At 36.0% G+C, this 17,751-nt stretch overlaps 1 protein-coding gene across 3 annotated transcripts in view; it reads right to left on the bottom strand.

Annotated features, from left to right (window-relative positions):
- The window catches only part of bchs (WD repeat and FYVE domain containing 3 bchs), a 1,305,514-nt gene that overhangs the window by 760,790 nt on the left and 526,973 nt on the right, over positions 1-17,751 (bottom strand). For all 3 annotated transcript variants that reach the window (XM_090399415.1, XM_090399420.1, XM_090399430.1), the window contains exon 30: positions 2,796-2,908. In XM_090399415.1, the coding sequence (XP_090255541.1) occupies positions 2,796-2,908 (113 nt within the window). The remainder of the gene's footprint in view (positions 1-2,795; positions 2,909-17,751) is intronic.

Here is a 17,751-nt window from a genome sequence, read left to right as displayed (position 1 = left end):
TTTATTGAGTAAAATTGAGAATTCTGTATAGGATATAGTGAAACAGCCTGTGGTGTCTAGAATGTATTTCCTAAAGGATAGAGATATAATGTGTGTTTTGTGTGAGATAATTTTGTTGAGAGCATGTGGAGCAAAGAAATTGAATGGGTCTGTTAAATATTGTACATAGAACTGAAGGTTAAGAGTGATATGTCAAGTGAATATTTAGTTATCATGAGTAAGATTCTTTGAATGCAATCCATGAGAGAGAGATTAAGAAATTGTAAACTAAGTGCTCATTCATTGTCTATTTTAGAATGTCTATTCAGTTTAGTACTATGAAGTGTATGATACGTCTTTTGGATTAAATGTTTTGTTTTGAGTTTAACTGCTGCCTTGCCTAAATTTTCTTCTATTGCAGTTGCTCATAAAATTTACGAACCATAGAGGGAGTTTAGATAATAGATAGGCTATGACTGCAGAAAAGTGAATTATAGTTTAATAAGATTGAATGCTAACTGTGTTCTGGTTCCTTGGTCATACAAGCGTTGTTAATCTTGGACTTGGGGTGGCGCAGATAAAAAAATAAATTTTCCCTGAATCCGAATAAGGAATTAGAACCAGTGTAGAGACAAAGGAATAGGTATCTGCCATTAGTAATTCCTTTGTCCCACAAACCAATAGCTTTACTCTTATTAGTAATTCGGCCTAGAGATTATTTTGAGTTAAGGAGATAAAGTTTATAATATAGAGAAATATTGTAAAAGAAAGATACTGGAAAGATTTTACAATTTAACAATGGCGAGCCATCCAGGATTTTGATTTAAGAAGGTTTAAGTACGAAAGAGATAAGGATAAGTAAAGCATAAAGGATATTAAAAACATAATAAGACCTATAAAAGGATATTTTATATGAATTAACACCATATACAAAGGTGTTCTCATAATATCTGCCGTTGCTGGGCTTTACAATATGTGGAGAACTTAATTCAGTAGAGAAACAGAGTTATCGGGGGGGGAGGGGGCTGCAATCTAAGGAATTGTAAGAAAAATAATTTGGTTATTACTACATATAATGTAAGAACATTAGCAGATTTTGAAAATAAACAAAATGAAATGGGATATAACAGGGCTAAATGAAGTCAAAAAAAAATCAGACAAATGCATAATACTAAAATCAGGAAATGTGCTTTACCGGAATGGACAAGATGACGTCAACCAGAGATGAGTAGGTTTCTTTATAAACAAAAGTATAGGAAATGAGCTTACTAAATATGCAGGATTGTTATCCAGTATCAAACTGGATAACATACTGTATATCACAGTGCAAACATCATTAAAGACATCTTTGTAAAATGTTATGCATTTTAGATTAGTTTGGTTTCAATTAAACAACATCAACTAATACTTCAAAATTATCTATCCTCAAAATTAACAGAGTTTTTTTTAAGCCACAAAAGTTAGAATTGTCAAAGCAATTCTATGATAGCATGAAATTCAACGCTCCTATGCAGTTCCCACACTACTTTCAGTAGTGGTGTGTGAATGTGAAAGCTGAATTATTAAGAAGAAAGACAGAAAGCAAATTGATTCATTTGAATTATGGGTGTGTAGGAGACCATTAAGAATCCCATGGACTACAAGAATGACCAAGAAGAAAGTTTTAGAGAATATAAAGACAGAATGCTCCTTGGATTCTGTCAATGATCAGTAAACAGAAGTTGATATACTTTGGACATATTATTCGAGCTGATGAATCATTAGAAAAGGCAGTTATGTTGGAGAAGTTTGACGGAATGAGAAGAAGAGGAAGACCATAAAAGAGTTGGATAGACAACATTAAAGAACTTACCAACTTGAACCTACAGTTACTGAAAGAAAGGACAAGAGGCTGAGTGGGATGTAAAGCCTTTGTTCACAGGATCACAAGTCCAAAATGACTGGATGGCACATAAAAAAAAATTTTTTTTTTAATTATCACTTCTTTCCTTGGTCTTAATTTCCCTGACAAGGTCAAAGGATAAACATTATAAACATAATAACAGAAGAGCTCTAGATATACGATATATCACTAATTCATGTGATGGTATGAATCTAATCTTCTATGCATCCCCCCTCACCCCACTCTACTCCCAAGAAGGCAGGTAGCATAAAATCATCTCGTATGGCAGCAAACTCCGCAGTAAAATGAAATGTTGTAAACCACCTTCAAATATCATACATATCTTTTTGATGAATTTTAATATTATAAATTATAGGTAAAGTATAGGTATATGTGACAGAGAACATCAAAGACAATTTTTTATAGTACAATTTTTACTACAAATCAGTATAATTATCGGTGGAGTCAAGCACTTATGAGAGGCAGACTGACAATGGAAATAGGTCAGGGGTATGAAGCGTATATATGGGAAAATACAATCAGGAATACAGGTAGTACAAGTTCAAGTAATTCAGCATGTGTAATTCAAGGTATGCTAAAGTTGTGGAAAATTCTGAGTGGCATTCTTCTTAATGGAAACATCAAAAAGTCTTTGATGTTGTTCAAAATGAAGGAAATAAAGTACAATAAGGGGTGCCATAAGTTAAGTGTGTAATAAATACAGAGAAATGGCAATCTCATTATTTAATTACATTAGGATTACTATTTTTTGATAAATTGAAATAAAATGTAGGCTGCTTTTTTAACTGAAGCACTATTCAATTACCAGGGACTGCCACTTATCAGGATTAACTGGTTTCTCAAAATAATTACATAAATTAGAAGGTTTTCTAATATCTGCTTAGTCAAAATGATTTTTAAAATTGTAGTTTACCTGATATAGATGTTTCATCAAAAGATACAGATGCTGTCACATCTTCATCAAGAATGACATGTTTCTCACTAAGACATAGTGTTGGAAGAGTAGCAGCTATAAACTGACCAAAACTGAAATGAAAGTATGGTAGGTAACTTTTTTGGGGGTGAAAGGACAGAGGATATACTAAAACAGATTTATTAAAACAATATACACATACTAACTGTATAAATGAGATAATGAAGAACAGATTAAAATTAACTCTAAACCCTCGATCAAAAGTCAAAAATTACTGGAAATGTAGCATCGTATTCCATTCAAAATAATTCATTTACTCTGCTATTCTATTACACAAGCATACATATAGACATGCATCATTCTGAATTTAAACTACTTCTAAATATAATACATTTAGTTTAATCCTTTATCCAAGTGTAAGCAAACAGAGTTTGCGCCTGAAAGTATCTTCAGGACTGGGGGTAAAGTGGTACAACACCAGGACGACTCCTTGCAAAGGTGGAGCAGCTACCAACACTCCTGCCTCAGTATCTCTCATAATGCAAAACACATCTCCTTGCAGATATGTTGTTGTACCACCTTATTGTGTTGTACTACCTTATCCCCAGTCCTGAAGATACTTTCTGGCGCAAACTCTGTTTGCTCACACTTGGATAAGGATTAAACTAAATTTATTATATTCTAACCAAGTGAAAAATAAACTTTCAACATCTTTCTCTAAATCCAGAGTAATTTATTAAAAAGGTGGCACACCAATTGGCAACTCCTATAGGTAGAGATGACCTGCTAATGCTTCTGGCTGGTATCTCCACTTGGGCCTGGCTCCCACTGAAGAGACCTCAATAAAGGTCGAAACTAGTCTGGGTAGTGGCCCTTCCCTTAATGCATAACATTAGACATATCTGCAAGGAGATGTATTTTGCATTATGAGAGATACTAAGACAGGAGTGTTGGTAACTTGCTCCACCTTTGCAAGGAGTCGCCTGGTGTTGTACCACCTTACCCCTAGTCCTGAAGATACTTCAGGCACAAACTCTGTTTACTCACACTTGGATAAAGGATTAAACTAAATTTATTATATTCTAACCAAGTGAAAAATAAATTTTCAACTACTTCTAAACTTAAGTTTTCTACCCTAATTTTGGAAATCATATCCATTGTTTTAGATCATATACGGAATTTTTATGAACTCGGTAAATTTATAATAGATGTTTATTTTTCTTCAAACATAATATATTTTAAACTAATCACTAAATAAGAAATATGTATAAAATTATGAATAAAATGAATTTAAAACAAAATTTAAAAAAATGATCTATGCAAATCATGGATGTATATTCTTTAGTGAGAAAATTTTGTTCTATTGGTCAAGTTTCTGGTTTTTGTTTCAGTTTACAATAATTTTGGTTTCATTTCACTATTTTAAGTTTTGGTTTTAGTTCACTATTTTGGTTGAGTCCTGCATGTTTTAACTGTCTCTATGATGTTTTGTGTTTAATGGTGTTTTGCATTTTTAATAGTATAAACAAATTGACATTTGTAGTATTTTATTCATTTTGTGTAGCTATAAAATGGATACATCTCCAAGAAAGCATTCAAAAATATGTACTCTTTCTCAGCATGCATCCATGACTTAAACACAAATTGCCAATGAGCATAGCATTGATTTGGGTACTGTTAATACAATTTCAAAGAGGTTTAGGGAGACAGGCACCTTTCACTGGTAAGGAAAAGAAAAATGAATCCAAGATTTTCTGCTGTAGATTTAAATAGAGACGGGAAGCTAGTGGAATTAAGGTTTCTAACATGACAGTCAGTTGAAGACTGTTGGAAGCAGGGAGGACTGTCCACAGACCAAAAAAAGAAACAAATGTTGATAAAAGCTATGCAGAAAGTATACAAAGAATGGACTGTTGAGATGTAGAAAAAGTCATATTCTCATATGAGAGCCATTTCTTTGTCCAAGGAGAGTGAGTACACTATGTTTTCAAATCAATGGCTGAAAATATAGGGTACTCACTAAAAAGCTCCTGAACACGTGTGCCTGCTGACGGTATGATGAAAAGTGGCTAATGCATAAAAATACTGGAGAAAAGAGTGGTCCCACAGATCCAAAAAGAAAAAGAACTCATGCCACACTTCAAAAAAAGTAAAAGTGTTACTCAAAAATCACAACATTCAATTGCTTCAGTGTCCAGGTAACTCTTCTGACATTAACCCAATAGAAAATTTGTAACTTAATACAACCATTATAAAAGTATGGTTTCGAGATGCAGAAATAAGAAAAATGTGTTCTACATTGGTAGAGTCCATGCGAAAGTGAATTAATGACCTTATTAGGAACAGAGGAGCACATATAAATTATTAGATAAAGTTGGGGTTTAATTTTTGTACTTATTGTTTTGAAAAATTAAAATTTTTCTTTAAAATGTGAGTGTTCGAATTAAATTGATTTCTACTGTAGTAGTCTTGTCTTATGTGAAAAAATCAGGTTTGCTCTTTGAATGCCAAAATCTTCCATTTCACTAACATTTCATCAACCCTGATGTTAGCATTCTGTCTAATTTATATCCTGGCAAAATTTTTGATTTTGCCTTTGCATTTCTGTGTCCTCTAAATGAGAAAATAAGAAATGAACCTTTAATCTCTCATTATAAACCAGTTTTTTTCCAAAGTTTCTTTAGCATAAGCTTTTGCTTATGCTGAAGCAAAACCTCAGGAAAAGCGCAACGAATATACTTCTGCATGGAGAAAGCACTTCTCAGAGAACAAATCCAAGCTTTCAGAAAGAACTTAGCCACTACACAAAACCAGCTACAAAAGGAAAAAACTGAACTTTCAAGCTATGTAAACGCAGATATCTGGATGATCCTGGAAAAGATAACTGACAACACAGCGAACCACATCCTCCAAATGAAGAAAGAAAATCTAATTTTCAAATTCCAAAGAATAAAAGATCGAAAGAACCAGTCGCCACATTCAAATTTCTCCACAGTGAACAATAACAACCAACCAGAAGCAAGAAACAACAGGAGCCACCAATCACCTACAGGTAACAGTAATATAGTTAACCTATCCAACCACACTTTAAACAAAGAAGAAATCTCGATACTTAACAAAGGTTTAAATTATGCCATAGCACCCAAATCAATAAACAAATTTGAATTTAATTGTAATATTGAAAGAGACCTAAGATTCATCCCAAATAGCATAGCAGAAAAAATACGTTTAGAAACCGTCAACATTTTAAATCATAACAAAACAATAACAAGCAACCTAACTAACCACGAATTAATTAACAGCAATAAAATCACTAAAGTCAAATCCGAACATCGTAATAACCATAGCATATAAAGGAAGTGCCAACGTTATCTTAAACCGAACCACTTATGTGGAAAAAATTAATCCGCTAGTCTCAGACAATAACACATACCAATTAGTTAACTATAATCCAACTAATAGAATAAAAAAGAAAACAGAGAATCTACTTAAGTCAATTACCACATGGCCCGAAGATACAGTCAAAAAACTATTTCCACACTACGCTAGTCCCCCGAGAATTTACAGGCTACCAAAAATTCACAAAGAAAACACACCGCTAAGGCCTATAGTCGAAGGGATTGATAACCCGACTTATCACTTAGCCAAAAATTTAGCGGCAACACTCAAGGAGTTGGTAGGGCATTCCCCCTCCTATATCGAAAACACACAATACTTCATAAACATCATCAAAGACATTACATTAGAAAAAGATGATCTATTAATCAGTTTTGATGTCTCTGCCCTCTTTATGAATGTCCCAATCAATGACACAATTCTTCTTTTACAGAACAAATCCTAGGCCACCTGCAAATGCCCATAGAGGGCACACCACCTAGATAGGACTTTAGTTTCACTCACCACTGTATTGCTTTTGTGTGTGTGTTGTTACAAAAAGTTTTTTGTAATCCCTGAATTAAATCTCTGTGACAGAGACGAAATATTGGAAGTATTAAAAATTATTTTTAATCCTTTCTCAGTGCTGATAATTATTCCATTAAACTTCCAACATGAATTCTGCACAGCACTTAAACCTCAACATGTGGGTCATACACCTGATCATTTGAGTGGTTAAACAACTCTTCGATGGTGAAAAATCTTCTCATCTGTGAAGAGGATATCTCTGTGTCTGTTGTTTGCATACTACCAAAGAAGTATCTTTGATTTTATCACCCTCTGATACATTTGTGGTGTTAGAAAGTGTCCAGTAAAATGATGACAGGCTCTCATCCCTAGATCATCAGTTAGTACATGTGCCATCATTCTCTGCAAAACATTCACTTACGAGATCCTTTCTCACAGGATTATGGTGGAGCCATGCCTTTACAGCCCTCACAAACTGATTCATCCTAATTCAGCATGGTTGACCTGTTCTTTAGCTATCAGATATGTCTTCTGAATCATTATAATAGTTAATTATTTGATACACAAACATCCTACTGTTCTCGAGTCTTCTTAGCATGTTGAAAATAACAACTAGCTGCATTTCAACCTCGTGAAGGTGAAGTGCTATTACAGCTAGATGTTTCTCATAATTTCCCCACTAAATACATCCAGACAAATCTCTCTCTCTCTACTGATAAACATGTGAATGTTGGCTGATCACAGTGCTACTAACAGAACAGAGTTCTATGAAATTCAGTGGGCAGTGCAGGGGTGTGGAAAAGTTGAAACAGCGTTTATGGCAAGACTGTTGATAAGTGATATCAACACTTATAGACAGACAGAGACCCTACATCGACTATAATAATAAAACCTATGATTTAATATGATATCTTTTCAACTGGCCTGAGGAAATCAAAGAACACATCACTTTAAAACACCATCTTATTCTGTGTATCTATGATCCCAAAAATACACACAGAGGGTATTCTACTTAGAACCTATAGCAAATACCAGATGTTCACTAACATATTGCCTTTGTCAATATTTATCTACTCTTCTGTCTCCACATATAAAGCATCAATGTATATACAAATTTAATGAAGACATTAAATTTAATCCCACAGATATTATGAAGAGTTTGGATGTCAAGTGTATTTACCAACATACTAATCATAAAATAAGATTTTTTTCCACCTGATACTGTCAAACTCTTCAAAGATTGTTTAGAGGACATTTCTTCAAACCTCAGGACCTCTATTATGAACAGACAAAAGGCTTAGTCATGGGTACATCCATTTCACCATGAAAGACAAATTTATACATAGAGAAATTTGAATAAATAGCCATCAGTACATGGCTTATCAAAGACTGTGGGCATATCAAAGATATCTTTATCATTTGGCTAGGCTCTAAAGAAACACTCCACAATTTTAAAGTATTCCACAACAGTTTAAACCACAAAATCCAATTTGCATTAGAAGGAGAAAAGACAAATATAATCTTTCCTAGATGTTCTCATCTCAATAGAAAATCATGCCACTTTTTTCATTTGAAGTTTACAGGAAAAAAACTAAATACAAGGTATCATCATCAAAACTCTCAAAGAAAGGCTAAATTTATAACAAAACGTGAAAAAGATTTAACATATCTTAAATACATTCTCCTGAAAAATGGATACAATCACAGTACTATCAAGAGAATATTAAATAGAGTATCATATATTCCAGAGAATATACAAGTACAAAGGTGCTGTTGTTTCTTTACATTACATAAAAAATGTTACAGATAAAATAGTGAAAATTTTAAAACAATACAACATAAAAGTTGCCTTTTAACCACTACAAAAAATATCCATGATGCTGAGATCACAAAAACAACCTCGTCTACCTCTTAATGTTAAAAAATCTTCTGAACTTGTGACATATGCTATGTTAGAGACACAGGTCAAGCTGAAGAAATATATCAAAAAGAACATGTCAAGGATGTGAAGAAAGACAGGCACATAAATCAGGAATGGAATTTCATGCCACCAAAGAAAAACAGCTACAAATTGGCACCTTACAAAAATTCCATACATAGAATTTTAGAGTTATGTAGCTACATTTAAAGAAGCAAGCAAATGATATGATGTCCTATCTGACATAATAAAACACAAAGGTGTCATCTTAAAAAAAACACTATGGCAGCATATATCAAAACCTGTCATATTTTACCACATGCCCTTGCGAGCTAAGTCATTGTTTTAATAGTGATTTAATGATATTTTGATAATTAGCAATTGATGTAATCTTGTGTATGACTGTAGGGTTTATTTATTTTTGATATATCTACACCATATATGATAGAAAAACTGTGCTATTCATAATGACAATGTGAACGAGAACAATGGCAGCCAAGACATTGTTGTGCAAAGGGTTTGAGATGGAGGATTTTGTGAAATGTTGTGCGTGTGCACTTACGCGTGCTATGAGAATGGCAGTGAGGAGAGGGTATGTCGTAGATATTTTACTAGCCAGAAATAGGAATTTGTCAGAAGCAAGAGAATAAGTAGTGGAAGGTAGTACTGAAACCAGTCAAGCACTGAAAGTAGTAATGGAGTGAATGGAGTTCTGGGTATAAATGATGGTGAAGAAACGTGAAAGAGAGTATAAATGAAGTGATTGAAAGTAGCAGTAAGATAACATATGCAAAAGTTGCAGTGAGAAGTTCAGGAGAATGTAGAAGGCCTGAATAAAGAAATAGCTCATTGCATGTACTCTTTCACAGAACAAAGCACAAGACTGAAGGGTTGCAGAAACAGCAAGGGATTAGTTGAACTGAGAACATAAAAAGAGCAAGAGGTCTGAAAAATAATTATAAGAATAAACAAGAGAAAGAGTGCAAGCAGATAATTTTTATGCTGATCCTATGAAAAAGGGAGTAGGTCAAGAAAGTGCTAAAAAATCTTGTTTCCCTAGGGCAAAAATTAATATTAGTAAGGGTGTTAGAATGCAGAAAGGGAAGGTGAAAGAATTGATTGTTTTGGCTAGAACCTATGACCTGAGAAATACTGTATGAGGGAGGATGTGAAATAGTTATTAGAAGAAGTCAAAATGAAGAGTGAGAAAGTGAAATTTGCGAGTCTGCTGCCATGCTATAATAGAGTGAACCGAGAAGGAGGGTAATGATTCAATACATAGATTGTGCAGAAGGAATAATGTAAAGTTTGTAGACCCTATGGTTTGAGTTTCATGGATGTAAAGATCTGTAAAATGCTGATGGACTGTACTCAAATGGATTCAGATGTCCACAGAGAGAGAGAGAGAGAGAGAGAGAGAGAGAGAGAGAGAGAGAGAGAGCTTTGTTCACTGAGAGTGTGGAAGTGCAAAGTCAGGAAAACTGAAGTAATTATGGCAGATAAGGGTAAGCAAACAATGCTTGTGGGACGCTAGAGGCGCTGAAGCACATGGCAGTGGATTTGAGCTGTGGTAGAAAAAATTGTTTTTTTAAACAGTGTATAGTGTGAATTCTTCTATGAATTGTACTACATTTTTTCTGAGTAACACAAGTGTTCTTTAGTGGTTTTTCATTTGGAGTTTTGTTGTTATATACTGTGTTATTTTTGGGTTACCGAGAAGGCGAGGTCACAGTCGGCAGCATCTGCGGTGGAAGAGAAGATAAGTTTTCATTATTTAGCATAGTTGAATATAGTGTTTATATATATATATATATATATATATATATATATAAAATACAGTGTTTATATAACGTTTATATATATTTAGTGATTAGTTTACTAGTTCCTTGGCAGTAAGGAATGACAGCGGCCACAGCTGCAATCACAGATGGCGTGTCACCAAGTCCTCTGCCATTTAAGAACTCTATTATACATAACATAATAAAGGAGTTTGTGGCATGCAGTGCTTGTGGCATGTATGCGTCCCGGGAGTTGGATATGTGGCAGGTGATAGAACGAGGAGTGCATATATGCGCAAAATGTAGGCAATGGGAGGAACTCAATGAATTAGATATTTCGATAACCGACCTAGTTACGTCAGGGACGGGAAATCAATATCGGGAGACAAGTAGCGTGATAGGAGAGAACACCAAACAAATATGAAGAGAAAATAAGAGTCAGGAGTGTGGAAGGCTTGAATGACTGTGATGTTTTGAGAGACGGTCTTGATTGGAAGAATGAATGGCAAGTAAGAGTGACTTGCAGAGTCACTCTTACTTGCCATTCATGCCAACTTGCAGAGAGGGACAGATGAGCTGAAAGAGGAGGTGGAATGTCTTGTGAACGAGATGAGAAGTATGAAAGATGAGATTAGGAGAATGGAAGAGATGAATGTAAGGCAAATCAGAGTAAGAGTGAGATTTAGGAATGATAGAAGAGAAGAGAATAGAAACAGTAGGAGAGAGAGAGACAGGTATAGGAATGGCAGGAGAGGAGAGAATAGGAGCAGTAGGAGAGGGGGGAGGGAATGAGAGCGAGAGAGGTATGGGAATGTTAGAAGAGGAGAGGATAAGAGCAGTAGAAGAGAGAATGAGATAGAGAGGTATGGAGATGATAGAAGAGGGGAGAATGGAAACAGAGAGAGGAAATGAGACAAATGCAGGTGAGTGCCGGAACCAAGGATAGAGTGATGCCAGGACAGTAGATAAGTATGGGAACACAGAGAGAAAGGGTTAGAGGGGGGGGGGGGGAGAGAGAGGGATGCAGGAGAGCAATCAAGGAACAGAGTGGTAAGATGTGTGATGTATGGAGACTCGATGATCCGTGGTGTGCAAGATAGGATGCAAGAGGAGTGTTTGCCTGGAGGGATGATAGAAAGTGTGGCTATGGCAATTAAAAGGGGTGAAAGGATGGATGAAATAATTGTTATGGTGGGCACAAATGACTTGGGAGGCAATGTAAATCGGGGTGGCGAGAGATCTGAGATTCTTGCTTGAGGTTGTGCAAAAGAAAGCTCAGGGACAAAAGATTGTGTGTGTGTGTATGTTGCCCAGGTATGACAGTGATGAGCTGAGCAGAAGAGCAGTAATAATGAATAGCATAATAGCCAGAATGTGTCACAAGAGAGGACTGGAATATGTGGATGCTTGGAGGACATATGAGGGCAGAAGAGAACTGTATGCGATAGATCGCTTGCATTTGAATGAGGAAGGACAAAGGCATCTGGAGAGAGATTGCTGTTTTCTGAATGAGTCAGTGTGTTAATGCAGAGAAACTAGAATTCCCAGGGTGGATGGCGGCAAGGGTGGCCTCTTGTGGGAATGAGTGCTTGGGGGAAGGGAGAAGACATCATGTAACACTGAGTCCAGCAGAGTCACTGATAGCATCAGCCCGGCCAAAGATTATTGGGATCTCTGAGACGTGGTTGATGGAAGATGATATAATAACAGGAATTGAAGTAGCAGGGTAAAGCATTTTTCGGCAAGGAAAGGAAAACGTGGTGGTGGAGTACTGCTTATGATAAGTGATGACTTATGTCCTCTAAGAGCGGAAGCTTTGGAAGGCAGTGACACTAATGGTTTTGAAAGCATATAGTGTGAGGTAGAAGTGGCCAAGATAGGATATTTAGTGGGGTGTTGTTACAAACCAAGGAGCACAGTGGGTGGGGAGCAGAAGATGTTAAGGCAGTTGATCTTTGCAAGTGCAAGAAGAATGATTGTTATGGGAGATTTTAACTACAGCAGTAGAAGCTGAGAAGAGGAAAATGCATGTAGTAATAAGGGGATGGAATTTCTAGAATTCTTGAGTGACAAATGTCTTAGGCAACATGTAATAGAGGAAAAAAGAGGTTCAAGAATTTTGGATTTGGTCATAGTATCAGAAGAGCTGATAATAAGTGAGATGACATCTTTCCCCACCAGATGGAGAGAGTGACCATGTGGTTTTGACTTGGAAGATAAATAGACATGCAGGCGTATCAAATAAAAGGGAACGTATGTGGAATTACAAGGCAGGTGATTATAATAGTCTTAGGTATCAAATAGGGGCAGTTCCATGGAGGACAGAATTGGAAGGCCAGGATGTCATTAGTGCTTGGGAAATTGTGAAGGAGTATTTGTTAGCAGCAATAGTAAGCTGTATTCCACAAGTGAAGAAGAGGGCACAATTTGGTGTAAAGTGGATGACAAACAATATCAAACAGGAACTGCAGTTAAAAAAAAAAAGAAGAGATTATGAGAGATATAAGGAGAGGGGTGGAGAGCAGATGCATGAAGAATATAAGACTCGGGCCAGGAGAGTGACTAGTATGGTGAGGAAGGCAAAACTAGAATACGAGAAGAGATTGGCACTAAGATCAAAAGAAAATCCTAGGGAATTTTTTAGCTATGTATCCAGTAGGAGGAGAAATGACTGTGGAAGAATGATAGTGCAGGATAAAAATGGGAATAGAGTGACTGATGCAGAGGACATAGTAGAGTTGTTCAATGAGTACTTCATTGGAGTATTTCATCCTGGAGAAGAAGGTTTTAATAGTAGAGGGATAGGGCAGGTTCAGGGTTTACAGGTGCAAGAGGAGAGTGTGTTCCAAATACTGAGTACTCTGGATATCAGTAAAGCTGTGGGACTGGATGGTATTTCATCACGAGTTTTGAGAGAATGTGCTGGGAAACTGACAGTGATTTTGACCTGGCTTTTCAATGAAAGTCTGGCTGCGGGAAAGGTGCCCAAGGAATAGAAGGAAGGTAAGATAGTGCTGCTGCACAAGGGCAGTAGCAGACTGGAAGTGTCCAATTATAGGCCAGTTTGTGTATCATCAGTAGTTGTTAAGGTCTTGGAGAAATCAGTGAGGGACTATATACAATGCTGGGCAGATTAGGATAATGTTATTTGTGAGAATCAACATAGATTTATTAAGGAGTGCTCTTGCTTTAGTAACATGATTGCCTTTTATAATAAAGTGACAAGAGCAGTTGATGAGGGAAAGGCATATGCTGCCTTTTTTTTTCTTTTTTTTTTTTTTGCAAAGGCATTTGACAGGGTGCCACATGATAAGCTGATATTTAAGCAAATGGGTTTAAATGTCAGATTAGTCAAATGGATTTAGCATTAGCTGTCTGATAAGTATCAGAGAGTTCTGTATGGTGGGGTAATATCAAGGAAGCAGAAGCAGAAAGTTACAAGTGGGGTTCCGCAGGGCTCAGTACTGGGACCTGTATTGTTCAACTTTTATATCAATGATATTGTCAATGGATTGCAAGTGGATATTCAGTTGTTTGCAGATGATGCGAAGCTGGGAAGGGCTATCAGTAATAGTGCAGATGTGGTAGCCCTGCAAGAGGATTTGAATAAAGTAGACATGTGGGCAAATGAATGGGGGATTTAATGCAGTAAAATGTAAAGTCTTGAAGTTTGGGATCCATTGATGGGAGGATGCATATTTTGGATATATAAGAAGGCATAAAATAATTTTTTTTTTGTTCTAGGTGTTTATCAGAACTTTTCTGCCCTCCCCCCATATATTAATGCCATCATCATCAATTTCCTGACATGTACCCTCAAGGGTGTACAGAATATGATAGTAGTACATGAAAAACATACATCACCACTAACTTCCTATCTAAATTTTTCCTCCAAATCAATCTGTTACCTGTCAAGACTCCAAAATTACCAGATTTTATATTTCTGTCACCTAAGGCACTTTTACTGTATCAATCCACCTACATCTTGGTCTTCCTCCGGGTCTTTTTCCTGCCAACCTGGCAGAGAACACTTGCTTTGCTAATCTTAACTCTCCCATTCTGCTTAAGTGACCATACCACCAGAGATTAGCTCTGCTAATGCATTCCTGGATGCTGACAATGTCAAGTTCTTTCCTAATACCCTCATTTTTAATATGATATTGCCATTGATGCCATCTTTTCACATCCCTAATCTTTCAAAGGGATCTCATATCTGTGGTCTCTAGTTTTGACCAAGTGTTTTATTTCTAACCCAGTTCTCAGATCCATAAGTTAAAATTGGTTTGAACTCTGTCTTGTCTACAGCTAATTTTGTGTTTTGACTAATTTCTCTCTTATTACATATATTATTCAGTTAACTTCCTATCATAACAGCTTTGCTGATTCTGTTGCCTATTTCCATACTTAATTTACCATCTTCATTAAAAATCATGCCTAAGTAGCTGAAATGTTTTACTTATTCTGTAGGTTCTCCATTCACAATACACTTGATATTTTCAATGGTTCTGCCTATTTTCATTGTCTTTAAATTATATATTTAGTTTAATCGTTTATCCAAGTATAAGCAAACAAAGTTTGCACCTGTATCTTCAGGCCTGGGGCAACTCATGGCAAAAGTAGACAAACTTCCCATCACTTGTCTTAGTATCCCATAATGCAAAGCACATCTCCTTGCACACATGTATATATACTGCTATGGGAAGTTTTGGGAATTATGGGAAGGGTCACTACCCAGACCAGTTTCAACCTTTATTTAGGTCTCTTCAGTGGGAGTCAGAGGTGATACCAAGGTTGAAGCAATGCAGAAGTCGTATTTACCTATACGAGTTGCCAAAAGGTATCACACCTTATTAATAAATTACTCTGGATTAGAGAATGATGTCGGAAGTTTTTTTCACTTGGTTCCTGAAGATACTTCAGGTGCAAACTTTGTTTGCTTACACTTGGATAAAGGATTAAACAAAATATATAATTTATAGTCTAAACAAGTGAAAAAAAACTTCCAACATCATTCTCTAATCCAGAGTAATATTTATTAATAAGGTGTGACACCTTTTGGCAACTCGTATAGGTAAATATGATTTCTGCATTGCTTCAACCTTGGTATCACCTCTGGGTCTGGCTCCCTCTGAAGAGACCTCAATAAAGGTTGAAATTGGTCTGGGTAGTGACCCTTCCCATAATGAAGTATACATGTCTGTAAAGAGATGCGCTTTGCATTATGGGATACTAAGGTAAGTGATGTGAAGTTTGTCAACCTTTGCCATGAGTTTCTCAGTCCTGAAGATACTTTAGGTGCAAACTTTGGTTGCTTACACTTGGATAAAGGATTAAACTAAATATATAATTTATAGTCAAACAAGTGAAAAAAACTTCCAACAATTTCATTGTCTTTGTGACCGTCATTATTGCTGACCGTCATACCATATCCATTACAACAGTCATTCAATTTAGTATGGAAATCTTGTAGACTTGTAGGAGATTTATTTAGAAGTATAACATTATCATAAAGTAAAGAGCTGAGATTACATCTCCAATTTTTAATATCAGGTTTAAAACCACTTTCCTTCATAATTTGATCCATATAGATAATGAATAACAGAGGGGATATCCTTGCCTGACACCAGATTTAACATTAAACCAAATTCCTGTACTTCCTTCAGTTTTAACTGTTGACTTACAACTCAAATAAAGACTAAGTATTGCTTGATATAATGCCCCCCCCCCCCCCAACAACATACAACTGTAGCATTTTGAATAGCTTCTCGGTTGGCACCTTGTCATATGTCTTTTCCAGATCTACAAAATTTAAATACAGATCTTTCTTATATTCCCACGATTTCTCCACTATTTGTCATAAAGTAAAGATCTGATCCTGACAGCCTCTGTTCGGCCTGAATCATGCTTGTTCTTCACCAAGCTTTTCTTCCACAATTCTTCTCAACCGTTTCTCAAGTATACTTGCATAAATCTTACCAGGAACACTCAGTAATTCTCCCACTCAGTTTTATTTCCCTTTTTGTATATATATATGTTACTATGAGAGCAATACTCCAGTAATTCGGAATTCATTCCTCTGTCCAGGTCTTCTGAACTATGCAGTGCAGCCACTGTAAGACTTTTATACCTTCATACTTGAGCATTTCTGGTTGAATATCACCCATTCTGCTGCCTTTCCACATTTCAGGCTTTTGATGGCTTTTTCTACTTCAAGTATGGATATGTATTCCTGACTGCATGTTGAGTGGTTTTTTACCACTGTGCTGTCATCACTGCTTGATTCATTTAGCAATTTTTTGAAGTAATTACTCCATACCTTAAGGATATCTTTTTCTCCAGTTTAATGTCACCTTTATCATCTTTAATTCCTTTTACAGCACTCTTTCCTCCATTTCTGAGCTTTTTCAACAACCTCCAGAATATCTTGCCACCTTCTTGATATTTATTTCCTATGTTCTTACCAAAGTCTTTCCATGACTTTTGTTTAGCTAGTTTTGCACAGTGCTCAGCTTTCTTACATTTGTCTCTGTATTCTCTAAGAACACAAGCTGACTTATTCACTAGGAACTTTTGAAATGCTTTCTTCTTTTCCTTCATTGCCTCTTTAACTTTTTGTGTCAACCATGGAGTTCTAATATTTCTATCCTTGCGGACAACCTCACCACATGCCTCTGTGACTGAATCAATCAATGTTTTCTTCAGGATTTGCCACTGAGCCTCCAAACTTTGGTCCCTGTTCTCAAACTTTTCTTTTTCTCGAATAATATTTGTGTATTTTAGTCTACAGTTCACATCTCAGAGCTGCTCAACTTTAATTTGCTTTAAAACTTTCTTACGTGTTCCTCTTTTCAATATAAAATTCAATTTTCTCCTGCTCAAGATTAATGGTGATCACTTCCAATTTCAAATCCTCTGTACACTCCAGTGTCCTGCACCAGTGAGAAAACATCACTACAAACAATAGTATAGTCAAGGAGACTTTTCTTATTCCTTGCCTCTTCTCTCTATTTGAATTTATGCACATTTTTATTTATTATTATTTTATTATTATGTCACTCTTCCAGAGAGTGCAAAATCTCATCGAGAGAAGGCACCTAGCCTATGTTCTTACCAAAGCTCTCCATCTCCACCACAATCCACCAACTAAACAGATCCACATCATCTACACCAACGCTATCTACTGCCCACTGCCACCACTAGTATTTTCACAAACAATCAGAAACAACCATGTCCATGGTGGGATTTTAACCTGCAGCATTTTGGATGGAAAGCAGATATGCTGACCACTCAGACAACTAGCCTGGTTGACAGATTGTTCAATGTACCAACATTTATGTTACAACATTGTGTTAGCAAT

Source organism: Typopeltis vanoorti, chromosome 1 (assembly GCF_054136105.1).
Source record: "Typopeltis vanoorti isolate ZY-2024b chromosome 1, IOZ_Tvanoo_1.0, whole genome shotgun sequence".
Classification (NCBI taxonomy): domain Eukaryota; kingdom Metazoa; phylum Arthropoda; class Arachnida; order Uropygi; family Thelyphonidae; genus Typopeltis; species Typopeltis vanoorti.
The sequence above is the reverse complement of the archived record's forward strand: the minus strand, read 5'-3'. Positions and strand labels throughout refer to the sequence as shown.